The sequence below is a fragment of the Mustela lutreola genome, chromosome 5 (assembly GCF_030435805.1).
Source record: "Mustela lutreola isolate mMusLut2 chromosome 5, mMusLut2.pri, whole genome shotgun sequence".
In the NCBI taxonomy this organism is placed as follows: domain Eukaryota; kingdom Metazoa; phylum Chordata; class Mammalia; order Carnivora; family Mustelidae; genus Mustela; species Mustela lutreola.
This window is the reverse complement of record NC_081294.1, coordinates 94,499,754-94,514,726: the sequence shown is the minus strand read 5'-3', so window position 1 is coordinate 94,514,726 and position 14,973 is coordinate 94,499,754. Positions and strand designations below refer to the sequence as shown.

The window sequence follows — 14,973 nt, the reverse complement described above, 5'->3', positions numbered from 1 at the left end:
TCATATAATTAGAGATATATTTAAGGACACACTATAGATTATTAACTTTATTTTTGAGAAATTGAAAAACAAAACAAAAGGCACAAAACCCAAAAATGCTTCAATGTCATGTTTGTCTAAATTATATGTAAGTTGGTTATATATGTAAAGATGTTAAATAAGAAAATAGAAGTATCTCAAAAACCACAAAATCAAATTCTTTATTTTTGAGAGTTAACTAAGCATAAATGTATAATTTTGGTTTGTTTTGTTTCTACAGTAATTCCACTGAATGAAGAAGTTCTAGTGACATTAGGAAAAGAAGAGGTAAGTCACTTAATCAGTCTGCAGTAACCTTAATTAACTTATAAGTGTTTGGGATTCATGATATAAGTAGGATGAATCTACTTTAAAGCCATATTGATTTTTTATTTTGATTTTATGTTTTATTGGATGGAATATTTTAAATGACTTGAATTTTGTTTCACCAATTTGTATACAGAACTGTTATTAGTACTTAATAGTAAACTTTATTCTTTTTCTTAATTTTCAGTTGATTAAACTCCTCATAATAAAAGCATAAACATTAAACATAGTTAAATGATGATAATATACATCTGTTCTTCTCAAAACTTAACCTACATATCAATAAAGACATTTTTTAACATGTAAGTCCATTAGGTCAAACAAGAATTATAAACAAGGTTGTAATGCATGGAAAGAAATAAGTATCTGTGTGTCAAGAGAATTAGACAGGGATGAAAAGATATCTGGCCTACAGAGTTGAAAAAAGTCTTGGGATTTGAAGGAACCTAATACCTCAGTATTCAAGGTTCAAGTCCAAAACTAAAAACAAGATTTCTTTAACAGCAGAACATGACTGTCAGGCTTTCTTTCTTCTAATCAGGCAGCTAACTTTTTACTCCCATACTTAGAAAACAGAGGTATTGGATATGGAGACACTAAACTACTGAGGCTCTGGACTCAGAGATACCAGGTTGGGTGTTTAGTAGGGTTGGTGTGCAGGTCAAAAGTCAGAAAGATCATTACTGTATGGTGGAAGTACCAGCTCCTTCTCCAGAGGTCTTACAATCTATTATAAAATAACCTCAGACTGGAGATAAAATAATCTTTTCTGGAAAATCTAAACGGCTTAAGAAAAATGATCCGTAAGTGTTAGTATATGGGGTTCTCAGTGAAAAAGCAGGATTGGTGTACATTGAAAAATCTCATTCCTACACAGAGTTTTTAGTATTTCTGAGTTTTAAATGTAAATGTCCAGCCAATGGTCATCAGCATTTGTGAATGCCTCTAAATGGAAAGGCAGAAACCCTAAACAATTGACAAAGATGAACCTTAAGGAAGTAGAGATAATTCAGGGAACAAAGAACTTAATAATATCTTCAGAAAGACAAAAGTTTTTTGATTAAAAAATAGCGGGAGGGGTCTCTGGGTGGCTCAGTCATTAAGCATCTGCCTTTGGCTCAGGTCATGATCCCAGGGTCCTGGGATCAAGCTCCGCTTCTGGCTCCCGGCTCAGCAGGAGGCTTGCTTCTCCCTCTCCTACTACCCCCTGCCTATGTTCCCTTCTTGCTCTTTCTCTTCCTCTGTCAAATAAATAAATAAAATCTTTAAAAAAAATAATGGGCACCTGGGTGGCTCAGTTAAGTGTCTGACCCTTGATTTAAGCTCTTGTCATGATCTCAGAGTCATGAGATCTACCCCCATGTTAGGCTCCTCACCCACTCATTGGAGAGTCTGCCTGAGATTCTCTCTCTCTCCCTTTGCCCCTCCCCCTGCTTGTGCATGTGTGCTCACTCCTTCAAATAAACAAATAAATAAATAAATCTTTGAAAAAAAATAAAAAATAATGGAACATCAACTTAAGAAAAGTACTACTTCATACCCCCTTGACATTGCTAAAGTCAAAAGACAGACAATAACAAGTATTGGTGAAGATATGGAGAAATTAGAACATTGATAAACTGCTAATGGGAGAATAAAATAGTGCAGCCCCTTTGGAAAACAGTTTGGTAGTTCCTTGGAAGATGAAAGAGTTGCTGTTTGAACGAGTAGTTTCACTCCCAGCTGTATACCATAGAGAAATGAAAATAAGTGTGTGTCCACACAAAAACTTAAACATGAATGTTCATAGCAACATTTTTCTTTTTTTTTTTTTTTAAGATTTTATTTATTTATCAGAGGAGAGGGGGAGAGAGCGAGCACAGGCAGACAGAATGGCAGGCAGAGGCAGAGGGAGAAGCAGGCTCCCTGCCGAGCAAGGAGCCCGATGCGGGACTCAATCCCAGGACGCTGGGATCATGACCTGAGCCGAAGGCAGCTGCTTAACCAACTGAGCCACCCAGGCGTCCCGCAACATTTTTCTTAATGGCCAAAAAGATTAAACAACCCAAATATTCATCAACTGATGAATAGAGAAATGTGATATGCCTATACAGTGATGTACTATTGTCTAAAATAATGAATTACTTTATGTCCTAATATAGGTGTATCTTGACAACATTGTGCTAAATGAAAGAAACCAGTCACAAAATATTGCATATTATATTATTTCACTTATAGGCAATGTCTGTAATAGGCAAATCCATAGAGACAGAAAGTAGGTTGTTGCTTATTGATTAAGGCTGGATGATTGGAGAGGAGATAGTAACTGCTAATGGATATTGCTAACAGGTTTACTTTTGGGATGATGAAAATGTTCTAAAATAGATTGTGGGGATGTTTGTACGACTCTACAAGTACAGTAAAAATAACTGAATTATACACCTTAAATGGGTACTGTGTTGTATGTGAATTGTATCTCAATGAAGCTGTTATTTTGAAAAGGACAAATCAGAATAAGAGCCTTTCTAAATAAAAACATAATACCTGAAATAAACACAAAAATGTTGGTAGTGATAGTCATGGAAATCTCCTACAGAGTAAGGATGGCAAAAAAAGAAAACAACTGGAATAACAGAAGATAGTAGAACTATAATATCAACTCAGAAGTACAGAATAAAACCAGCAGAGGTTCCAAAATTAAAAAAAAAAGAAAGAAAAGGGAAGGGAAGAAACCTAAATAATACATGAACATTTTCCTAGAATGGAAAATAAAGATTCTTTTTCATATTGAAATGATCCACCAGATTTTCAGTATCATGAATTAAAAATGACATGATATAATGATGCATTGTAATTTTTCCCTTTGGTAGCAGTCCTTAGCTAGCAACTCTGGTTTGAACTGGCTGAAATTCAAACGATGCAGTACCAGCATTGGCCTTAACATTCTGCTTTCATTTTAACTATTACAGATAAAAATAATAAAGAGATTGAATATTTAGCTTGTTTGTTTCTCTTGTTTGTTTCTTGTATTTTATATCTCCTTATGCATCCTGTCAGCCAACTTATGCATCCAGTCAGCCAACTGTCTGAGAAATTTTATGTCCATTTCTAAATTCCCACACTACTTCTGCTTATAAATATTGATCATGGTCCAGCTGTTGTCTTCTATCTTTGTTGACTGGGTAAACATCAGGTGCCAGGTTCCTCATTCTCTGCCCCATTATCCTTCTTCCCATAGAGTGCTTTCATTATGTTTTGGTGAGCCAAGGTCAGTATAGCAAAATCCCACTTTTGATGCCATCTGTTGTCAGGGTTTTCCCTAAGACCACTCTGATTTCGTTGATGGGCACACAGGAGTCAGAGAAGCTATTGTACTTATGGTTACAGTTCGTTATAGTGAGAAGATACAGATTAAAATGAGCAAGGAAAACACAGATAGGCTAAGCTTATAGTAATCTTTTCCCAGTGGAGTTGATAAATTTGTTTATAATTCTCCTTGAAACTGAGTACACAACACGTACAAAGTATTGTCATGTAGGGAAGTTCACCTGGGACTTATCTAGAGTTTTTATCAGTAGTCAGTCACTATGCTTAAGGGGCTTCCTTGACTGACCTCTCCTACTCACACTTCAGCCCTCAGAGCAAAACTGCATTCACCATAAATCACATAGTTAGAATAAACTCTCTGATCAAACTGGTGCCAACTGTGGCTTGAACTCACAACACCAAGATCAAAGGTTGCATGCTCTACAGACTGAGCCATCCTAGCACTCTGTATAAACACTCCAATGAGACATAATATTCTAAGGCCTCAAAGCTCATCCTTTAGGTGTCCACAAGGGACCTGTCCTGAAAGCAGGCCCTTCTTGGTAATGTGCAGGTGTGCACCCTTGGATTGCTCAGTTAACTCTTTCCTGCACACTTATCTTTTTATTTTCTTAACAGTATCTTTAAAAAAAAGTATGTTACTAAATGTTCCATGGGCAGCTTACTGAATTGACTGAGATTCTATAGTTTAATTTGAGGAGTATTGACATCTTTAGCCCAGGGATCCATGAGACCTGTATGATCTCTGTATTTACTTAGGTCTCCATCTATTTAGTATTTTTAAGATTTATCTCATCAGTGTTTTATAATTCATTATATCAAAGACTAAAAAAGAAAAAAGACATTTTACTGTTCCAGTGAATTCAGGAAGAATAAATAACAAAATTCAATATTAATTCTTTATTTTTTTTAATTTTTATTTTTTTAAGCAAACTATCCCATATGTGAGACTTGAACTCATGACTCCAAGATCAAGATTCTCTTACTCTACTGGTTGAGCAAGCCAAGCATCCCAATTCATGATTTTTTAAAAGACTTAAATTGTAATAGAGGTGTACAGGTCTTACACATTTTTGTCAAGTTCATCCCTTTGGTACTTCATATTTTTTTTTTTTTAAAGATTTTATTTATTTATTTGACAGACAGAGATCACAAGTAGGCACAGAGGCTGGCAGAGAGGAGGAAGCAGGCTCCCCGCAGAGCAGAGAGCCCGATGTGGGGCTCGATCCCAGGACCTGAGATCATGACCCGAGCCGAAGGCAGCGGCTTAACCCACTGAGCCACCCAGGCGCCCCTGGTACTTCATATTTTTGATGCCATTAAAGTGGTATCCTTTTTTCACTTGTCAATTATTTAATCCTGATACATACAAATACAATTAATATTTATATATTGATCTTCTACTAGTGAGTCTGAAAAACCCCTTTATTCTAGTGGCTTTTTTGTAAATGTTGTAGGATTTTCTACATAGCTAGTTATGTCATCTGAGATCAGAGGAAATTATATTTTATTCCTTTACAGCTGGATGCCTTTCATATCCTTCCTTCTTTCCTTCCTTCCTTCCTTCCCTTCCTTTCTTTCCTTCTCATGAGCAAGAGGGGCAGAGGGACAGGGAGAGAGACTCTCTAGCAGACTCCATGCTGGGCACGAGGCTGGACTCGGGGTTGGATCTCACAGCCCTGAGATTGTGATCTGAGCTGAAACCAAGAATCAGGTGTTTAACTGACTGTGCCAGCTAGGTGCCCCTACATGCCTTTCATATATTTTTCTTGGCTTATTGTACTGTTCTAGAAGATTTATTTAATTTTTTTAGAGATTTATTTGAGAGCAAGAGGGTGCACTAGCAGAGGGAGAGGGAGAGAATCTCAAGGAGACTCCCCACTGAGTGCAGAGCCCAACACAGCTCAGTCTCACAACACTGTGATCATGACCTGAGCAGAAACTGAGAGGCGGTGGCTTATCTGACTGAGCACCCAGGTGCCCATGGAATATTTAGTAACATACTTAATGAAAGTGGTGAGAATGGACATTTTTTCCCTTGTTCCTGACCTTAGTGGATAGCATTCACTCTTCCATCATTTAAGTGTGATGTTAGTATTAGGTTTTTTATAGATTCCCTTAATTAAGTTGAGGAAATTACCTTCTATTACAATTTATGGAGTCTTTTTCCAAAATCATGAATTACTATTGAACTTTGTCATTTATTCTTCAAAATTCATTGAGAAGATTTTTTTTCTATTTTAGTCTATTGATATAAAAATTACATTATTTTTAAAAACATGGGATATTATATTAGTTTCAGGTATACAATATAATGATTCAATAATTCTATACATGTTTTAGTCCTCTTCAAGATAAGTACACTCTTACTCCCCTTTATCTGTTTTCCCTATTGCTCCATACACCTCCTCTCTGGCAACCTAGTGTGTTCTCTATATTTAAAGACTTTTTTTTCTTTGTTCTTTAGTTTCTTAAATTTCACATGTAGGTGAAATCATATGGTTATAGTCTTTCTCTGCCTGATGTCTTTTGCTTAGCATTATCCCCTCTAGATCCCTTCATAACTGTTTCAAATGGCAAGATGATAGCAAATATATACCACATCTTTATCTGTCTATTGAAGGGCACTTAGGTTACTTTCAAATAAATCTTGGCTATTGTAAATAATGTTACAGTAAACTTAGGGTTATATATATATATCTTTTCAAATTAATGTTTTTGTTTTCTTTGGGTAAATACCTAGTAGTAGACTTACTGGATCATATGGTGATTCTATTTTTAATTTTTTGAGGAACCTCCATACTGTTTTCTACAGTGGCTGCGTCCATCTGCTTTCTCACCAATAGTGCTTAAAGATTCCTTTTTCTCTACATCCTTGTCAACTTTTGTATTTTCTTGTGTTTTTGATTATAACCATTCTGATAGTTATATAATGATACCTCACTGTGGTTTTTTAAAGATTTTTTTTTTTTTAATTTGACAGAGAGAGATCACAAGTAGGCAGAGAGGCAAGCAGAGAGAGAGAGAGAGAGAGGAGGAAGCAGGCTCCCTGCTGAGCAGAGAGCCCGATGCGGGACTCGATCCCAGGACCCTGAGATCATGACCTGAGCCGAAGGCAGTGGCTTTACCCACTGAGCCACCCAGGCGCCCCCTCACTGTGGTTTTAATTTGTATTTCCCTGATGATTAGTTATGTTGAGCACCTTCATGTGTTTGTTGGCCATCTGTATGTCCTCTGTTTTTTTGTTTTTTTGTTTTAAGATTTTATTTGGGAGAGAGAAAGCGAGCACGATAGGAGGCTGGGGGTGGCACAGAGGGGGAGGAACAAGCCTACATAGGGAGCCCAATGCAGGACTTGACCCCAGGACCCCAGGACCCTGACCTGAGCCAAAGGCACACATCTAACCTACTGAGCCACCCAAGCACCCTGTGTGTTTTCTTTGGAAAAATGACTATTCGGGTCCTCTGCCCAGTTTTAATTGGATTATTTATTTTTGTTGGTATTGAGTTGTGTAAGTTCTTTATATAGTTGGATATGAACCCCTTATTAGAGCATTTCCAAATATCTTCTCCCATTCAGTAAGGTTTTTTGATGGTTTCCTTTATATTTTGGTGTGGTCTCAGTAGTTTAATTTCACTTTTGTTTTCCTTGTCAGAGGAGACACAGCCGGAAAAATATTTCTATGGCTGATGTCAATGAAATTTCTATGGTTGCCTGTGTTTTAGAAATTTGACGGTTTTAGGTCTTTCATTAAGGTGTTTAATCCATTTTGAGTTTATCTTCTGTATGGTATGAGAACGTGGCCCAATTTCATATTTTTGCATTTAGCTGTCCAGTCTTCCCATCCTTCTTCCCATTTGTTGAAGAAATGGTCTTTTTCCCATTGTATATTCTTGCCTTCTTTGTTGTAGATTAATTGACCATAACAGCATGGATTTACTTCTGGACTCTATATTCTGTTCCATTGATCTATGGATCTGTTTTTGTGCTATGCCGTACTGTTTTGATTACTACAGCTTTATAGTATATCTTGAAATCTGGGATTGTGAAACCTCCAGCTTTTGTTTGTTTACAATATTGTTTTGGCTATTTGGGGTTTTTTGGGGTTCAAAAATTTGAATTTGGGGTTCAAAAAATTGAATTCCTAAGAAATTAGGATGATTTGTCCGAGTTCTGTGAAAACTGCCGTTGGTATTTTCGTAGGGATTGTGTAAATCAAATTCAATCAAAAAATTGAATTGAATTTGGGGTTCAAAAAATTGAATTCCTAAGAAATTAGGATGATTTGTCCGAGTTCTGTGAAAACTGCTGTTGGTATTTTCATAGGGATTGTGTAAATCTGTAGATTGCTTTGAATAGTATAGACATTTTTTTTTAACAATATTGATTTTTCCTAGAAGAAACTCTTTTTTTTTTTTTTTAAGATTTTATTTATTTTTCTGACAGACAGAGATCACAAGTAGGCAGAGAGGCAGGCAGAGAGAGGAAGGGAAGCAGGCTCCCCGCTGAACAGAGAGCCCGATGTGTGGCTTGATCCCAGGACCCTGGGATCATGACCCGAGCTGAAGGCAGAGGCTTTAACCCACTGAGCTACCCAGGCGCCCCGCTAGAAGAGACTCTTAATCTCAGGAAGCAAACTGAGGGTTGCTGGAGTGGAGGGGGATGGAAGGGATGGGGTGGCTGGGTGATGGACATTGGGGACAATATGTGCTATGGTGAGCACTGTGAATTGTGTAACATCGATGAATCACAGATCTGTACCCCTGAAACAAGTAATATATTATATGTTAATAAAAAATAAAAAATTTTGTTTTTTTCTGCCCATGAGCATGCAATACCTCTCCATTTGTTTGTGTCATTTTAAATTTCTTTCATCATTGCTTTATAGTTTTTGGAGTATAGATCTTTCACCTCCTTGATTAAGTTTATTCTTTGGTATTTTATTGTTTTTGGATTTTGGATTAGATTGTTTTCTTAATTTCTCTTTCTACCACTTCATTATGAATGTATAGATATGCAGCAGTTGCTGTATATTAATTTTATACGATGACTATGCAAATTAATTGACTTGTTATATTAGTACACTGATTTTTTTTTTTTTTTAAAGATTTTATTTATTGGGATGCCTGGGTGGCTCAGTTGGTTGGACGACTGCTTTCGGCTCAGGTCATGATCCCGGAGTCCCAGGATCGAATCCCACATCGGGCTCCCAGCTCCATGGGGAGTCTGCTTCTCCCTCTGACCTTCTCTGCGCTCATGCTCTCTCTCACTGTCTCTCTCTCTCAAATAAATAAATAAAATCTTTAAAAAAAAAAATAAAGATTTTATTTATTTATTTGACAGAGAGAAATCACAAGTAGTCAGAGAGGCAGGCAGAGAGAGAGAGAGAGGGTAGTAGGCTTCCTGCTGAGCAGAGAGCCTGATGCGGGACTCGATCCCAGGACCCTGAGATCATGACCTGAGCCGAAGGCAGCAGCTTAACCCACTGAGCCATCCAGGCGCCCAGTACACTGATTTTTTAAAAAATTATATTACCTGCTTAACCATATATTCTTAGGGTAAACCCACTTTGCTTAATCTTTTTTATTTATTGATGGATTTCATTTAGTAAAACTTTATTAAGATTTTCTGTGTCTATGTTAATGAGAGATAGTAATCTGTGGTTTTCTTTTCTTGTGACATCTTGGTCAGACTTTGGTATCAGGCCTAACAGAATGAGTTGAGAAGTATTCTCTTTTCAAAAGAGTTTGTATAGAGTAAATATTATTTATTCCTTAAATGTTTGTTAGAATTCACAGATGAGGGACGCCTGGGTGGCTCAGTTGGTTGAGCAGCTGCCTTCGGCTCGGGTCATGATCCCAGCGTCCTGGGATCGAGTCCCACATCGGGCTCCTTGCTCAGTGGGGAGCCTGCTTCTCCCTCTGCCTCTGCCTGCCATTCTGTCTGCCTGTGCTCACTCTCTCCCCATCTCTCTCTCTGATAAATAAATAAAATTTTTTAAAAAAGATTTATTAAAAAAAAAAAAAAAGAATTCACAGATGAAGCCATCTAGGCCTAGAGTTTTCTTTGTGGGAAAATTTCTCGCCACAAATTCAGTTTTTTTATGGCTAGTTAGGTTTTTCTCTGAATAAGTGGTGGTTTGTGTCTTTTAAAGAGTTTGTCCATCTCCTCTAATTTGTTATATTTATTCAGTTTGTTCTTAATATTTCCGTATTATCATTTCAATGTTTATAGTATACATGTAACCTCTCTCATTCCTAATGTTATTAATTTTTGTTCTTTTTTCCTGTTGTAATTAGTGTGGGTAATTATGATGACCACCTCAAAGAATCAGCTTTGGGTTTCATTGATTGGGTTTCATTGACCCCTCACCCCCAATTTTCTTCTTGTTTGTGTTACTTTTTATTCAATATACTTTTATATTTTATTTGTTCTTTTTGTTATGGTGGAAGCTGTCCTTAATTTGCGTGCTTTTTTTTTTTTTTTTTTTTTTTTTAGATTTTATTTATTTATTTGAGAGAGAGAGAGCATGAGCAGGAGGAGGAGTAGAGGGAGAAGCAGACTGATGAGCTGATGAGGGGTGGGAGAGCTCCATCCCAGGATCCTGTGATCATGACCTGAACAGAAGGCAGATGCTTGAGGGACTGAAGTACCCAGCTGCCCCAAGAGCTTTTGTTTTTCTAATATAGGCTTTTATTGCTGTACATTCTCATCCAAGTACTGCTTTTGCTTCACCCCAGAAATTGTTATTTTGTTTTTATTTTCAAATAGTGCATAATCCTTTTTTTTCTCATAGATTACTTGTTTGACTCATGGATTTTTTTAGAAATATGTTTTTAATGTTTAAGTGTTTGCAGATTTTCCAGTTACCTTTCTATTATTTATTTTTAATTTAATTATATTGTTAGTTCATATTTAATATAATATCAGTGTGATTGCTCTGAAATCTTTGTACTTGATTTTTCTTTCCTATTTGTATTACCTTTTCTCTGTTCCTGTTTTCCTCTCTTTCCAATTTCTTGACTTCTGTAGTTTTGAAAATCATTCTATTTTATTTATACTATTGGTTTACTGGTTAGTCCCCCCCCCTTTTTTGTGGTTGCTATAAGGTTTATGATATACATCTTTAAATTATCACTGATTTAGATGTGTAAAAAGCTAATGGAAACCCTTGACATCAGAAGAAAGGAATATTAGCTAATATGTTCTAGAAACAAAAAGATACTAGAAAAAACTCCAGATGTTATTGTAATTTTCTATAGCCACACAGTCTTCTTTGATGTTTCTCAAATACGTCATACATGCTCTTGCCTCAGTGCATTTGTACCTACAGTTTTCTCTGCTTGGAACATTCTTTTGCTAGAAATGGTCATGTCTTTCTTATCTCATGTCTTCTTTATCTGCTGCTCTACTGTTAAGCTGATCAGAGAGATCTCTCTATGTCATACTACCTAAAAGAGCCATTCCTATTCCTCATGTCTGTCTGTGTTCCTATTTTGACTTATTTTTCTTCATGATACTGATCACTTACTGGAGTTTATATATTTGTTTGTCTCAGTTCTCCTCTTTGTTCATCTTTGAATTCCTGACTCCTTCAACAATGCCTGGTAGTCTACAATCAATATATATTTGTTAAATGAATGATAATCATTTGTGTCTGCTTTTGTATAGTTTCCTTAGAAAAGAGACCTAATCTAACTGATTACTGAAAACTTATTTTTTAATCATCTTTCAGTATCAAAATGTATTGCTCAAAACTACTTCTTACGTTTTTGAATTTAACAAATGAAATGTTATAAAGAACCTAGTATCTGCTGTATATTTTCCTTTCAGGCTTACTGGTGGGCTTTTTTGCTCTTGATTTCTGACTATCTATCCTAAACAATTAATGTAAATTTCACTCATTAAAAAATATAACTATTTATAGGATTATAGATTAAGCAATTTGAATTATTTTGTTCTAGTTCCAAAAATTGAGACATGATCTTGAATTGGTACTCTCTACTATTCAATCAAAGAATGAAAAGTTAAAGGAAGACTTGGAAAGGTATAACTATATTATATTACCTTTAATCACTGATATATATTAAATTGGTATTAATGTTTTATTTGACTGTGTTGGTATTGTTTTTCCATGTTTAAAGGGAGCAACAGTGGTTTGATGAACAACAACAGATACTGGAATCTCTTAATGTACTACACAATGAATTGAAACATCAGGTTTTGACATTTTCTGAATCCAGGTATTTGTATTCTAATTTTTTGAAATAGGAAAAAGTTATTTTTTTATGTTACATGAAATATGTACATGAAAAGAAGGGAAATTTTACTAGAAATTGTGAATTTTACTTTAACTTTTGCTTGTTGTTAGTTACATTTGATTAATGACTTGATGGATAGTTTCCCTGCATGTTAAATAGAAAGTTTTACTTACTTTTTTTTTTTAAGATTTTATTTATTTATTTTTTTGTCAGAGAGAAAGGGACAGAAAGAGCCCATTAGTAGCGGGAGGAGCAGGAGTAGCTGCAGAGACACAGGAGCATGGAACATGGAGCCTGATGCAGAACATGATCCCAGGATTCTGGGATCATGACCTGAGCTGAAGGCAGACGCTTAACCCACTGAGCCATGCTGTGGTCCTGAGATTTGTACTTTCATAAAGCTAGTCATTTCGTTTGAACAAATGAAGTTTGAACAAAGTGTTTGATGAACTTCATGAGTTACCAGTTACATATATTTATGTATTTTATCAGTAAAATATTTCTCTTAATTTTTAAAATATCTATTAGAATCTTTGGTGAGCTGAAAACTAAAATGCATGATATAAAAGAATATAAGGAGAAGCTCTTGGTTACCTTGGGTGAGTTTCTGGAAGATCATTTTCCTCTGCCTGATAGAAATGTTAAAAAGAAAAAGAAAAAGGTAAGTTTTAGAGAACATATTCATGTAGATATTTATATATAATACTGTTTCACACAAGTTCAAATGTAAATTTTCTGATAAATTTTTGTAAGTTTATTACATACATTTCAAAGAAACACATAGATACATGTACAGAAATATTTCATATTATAATATTGATTGAAAATATTATAATTCTAGTTGATAATATTGATAGTTCAATAAAACAGGATTAAATGCGTTTTTAAATATTTACCCATATGGCAGGGAGAAAAAATAAACCTTTTAAAAATAATATATTGAACACTACCAGAAGAGTTACTAAAATGCTCACAATTTATTGTTAAATGGATAAAACATAGCTAACTAAATTTTATGAGTCTAATCTGTAACAAAAAAATGTAATAGCGCCTACGTCTGGGAGCTAGGATTTTAGGTGAGATTTGTTTTTGTTTTTGTTTTTACTCTTTTCCAAACTTTCCATGGTGAGCATGTGTAAATTTTTAAAATCAAAAGATAGCTGTTAGTTATTGTAAGTAGAATATTTTACTAGTTGTTATGATGGAATAAAACTTTTCTACAAAAGTTAGAAATTATTTTATTTGGTGACACAAGACTGGGAACAACTACTTTAATTCCTTTTTTAGAAACAGTATATAGTATGAATAAATAGAACTTGTGGAAGTAGAGTAGGCATTGAAACCAGCACCAGAATAATCTTTCTAAAAATGTGTATTTTAATCATTTTTCAACATAAAACTGATGGCTCCCTACTGGATGAAGGCTATAAAGTATAGAGTAATGGATTTGACTGTCTATCTCTTTAGCCTCCTGTCCAGCCATTCTTTATTTATCTCTTGCATTAATCTGTTCAACTATACACTCTAGTCCCAGCAAGTATGCAATGACCTGTCTCTTTTCGTGCCTTATACGTTTTATTCCATCAGCTTACAAAACACTTCCTATCTGATGAGGTTAGCAAATTCTTACCTAAGAATCAAACATCATCTTTTGCATGAAGTATTTTTTTTAGACTTATTTATTTATTAGAGAGAGAGTGTGTGTGGCAGTGGGAGGGGGAGGGGAGAGGGAGAGAGAAACTTAAGCAGTCTTCTGGCAGAGCGTGGAGCCTGACATGGGGCTTGATCTCATGACTCTGGGATCAAACCTGAGCCGAAAACCAAGAGCTGGATGCTTTGGGTGCCTGAATGGCTCAGTTGGTTAAGCATCTGCCTTTGGCTCAGGTCATGATCCCAGAGTCCTGGGATCGGACCCCACATCATGCTCCCTGCTCCTCTGGGAATCTGCCCTTTCCTTCTCTCTCTCCCTCTCTCTCAAAAAAAAAAAAAAAAAAAAAAAAGAGTTGGACACGACTGCGTGACTCAGGCATGCCCCTGTGTGGAGTATTAAGTGAAGTTTATGTGTCATTTTATTACCATTTGTCACAGGATTTTGTAGTGATCATTTATGTCTATCTCTCTGTTCACCCACCATGCACTCTGAGCTCCTTGATGTGTTGATTTCATCTTTGTAGGTCTATTATCTTGCATATGTATTATAGTACCTTCTGAGTTCATATTTATTCAATGACTATGAGTATACTAGGAAAAGGATTTTCTTATAATCTGTATTTGTTATTCTTCCCTTTCTTCATTGTAACTATTAGGAGGCTTTACATATTTTATGGACTATGTCTCCCATTCTATCCATTGTTATTTATACACTTGTTCATTTCTAAAATTATTGACAGCCTTCTGTTAACCATTTCATTAAATTCAGAATTCCCTACCTCTTAATGATCATAATCCTACAATAACTCAGTGATATTTTCTGATTTCAGTCTTGCCTTCAACATTTTTTAAAAATTTCTCAAACTTCTCCAGTAATAGAACCAGAGGTTTTGAGGGATTCTAAAAGGGAATCATTGATCACCAGAAGCCATCATGGATTTGTTAAGTTGTATTTAATAAACTTACTTTTTTTTTTTAAGATTTTATTTATTTATTTGGCAGAGAAAGATCACAAGTAGGCAGAGAGGCAGGCAGAGAGAGAGGAGGAACAGGCTCTCTGCTGAGTAGAGAGCCCGATGCGGGGCTCGATCCCAGGACCCTGAGATCATGACCTGAGCCGAAGGCAGAGGCTTAACCCACTGAGCCACCCAGGCGCCCATAAACTCACTTTTTTTAAATGAAGTGTATGATCTGTTGATACATGTTATAAAATGATAGATTACTTTCTCTCTTTTTTTTTTTTTTTCTCTTTCTCTGTCAAGCAGTAATACTGGATGTATTAACTGACTCAATCTGCCTTAATAAAATACTACAGTTTAAATGGTTTCAATGAAAGATTTTATTTTCTCACTGTTCTGGAAGCTGTAAGTCCAAGGTCAAAATGTCACCTGGGTTGATTTCTGCTGAGGCC

The 14,973-nt window shown here is 35.7% G+C and overlaps 1 protein-coding gene across 2 annotated transcripts in view; it reads left to right on the top strand.

The window, feature by feature from the left end:
* The window catches only part of CENPK (centromere protein K), a 42,074-nt gene that overhangs the window by 21,395 nt on the left and 5,706 nt on the right, over positions 1–14,973 (top strand). For both annotated transcript variants that reach the window (XM_059175116.1, XM_059175115.1), the window contains 4 exons: positions 260–306; positions 11,616–11,698; positions 11,796–11,894; positions 12,441–12,573. In XM_059175116.1, coding sequence (XP_059031099.1) covers positions 260–306; positions 11,616–11,698; positions 11,796–11,894; positions 12,441–12,573 — 362 coding nt within the window. The remainder of the gene's footprint in view (positions 1–259; positions 307–11,615; positions 11,699–11,795; positions 11,895–12,440; positions 12,574–14,973) is intronic.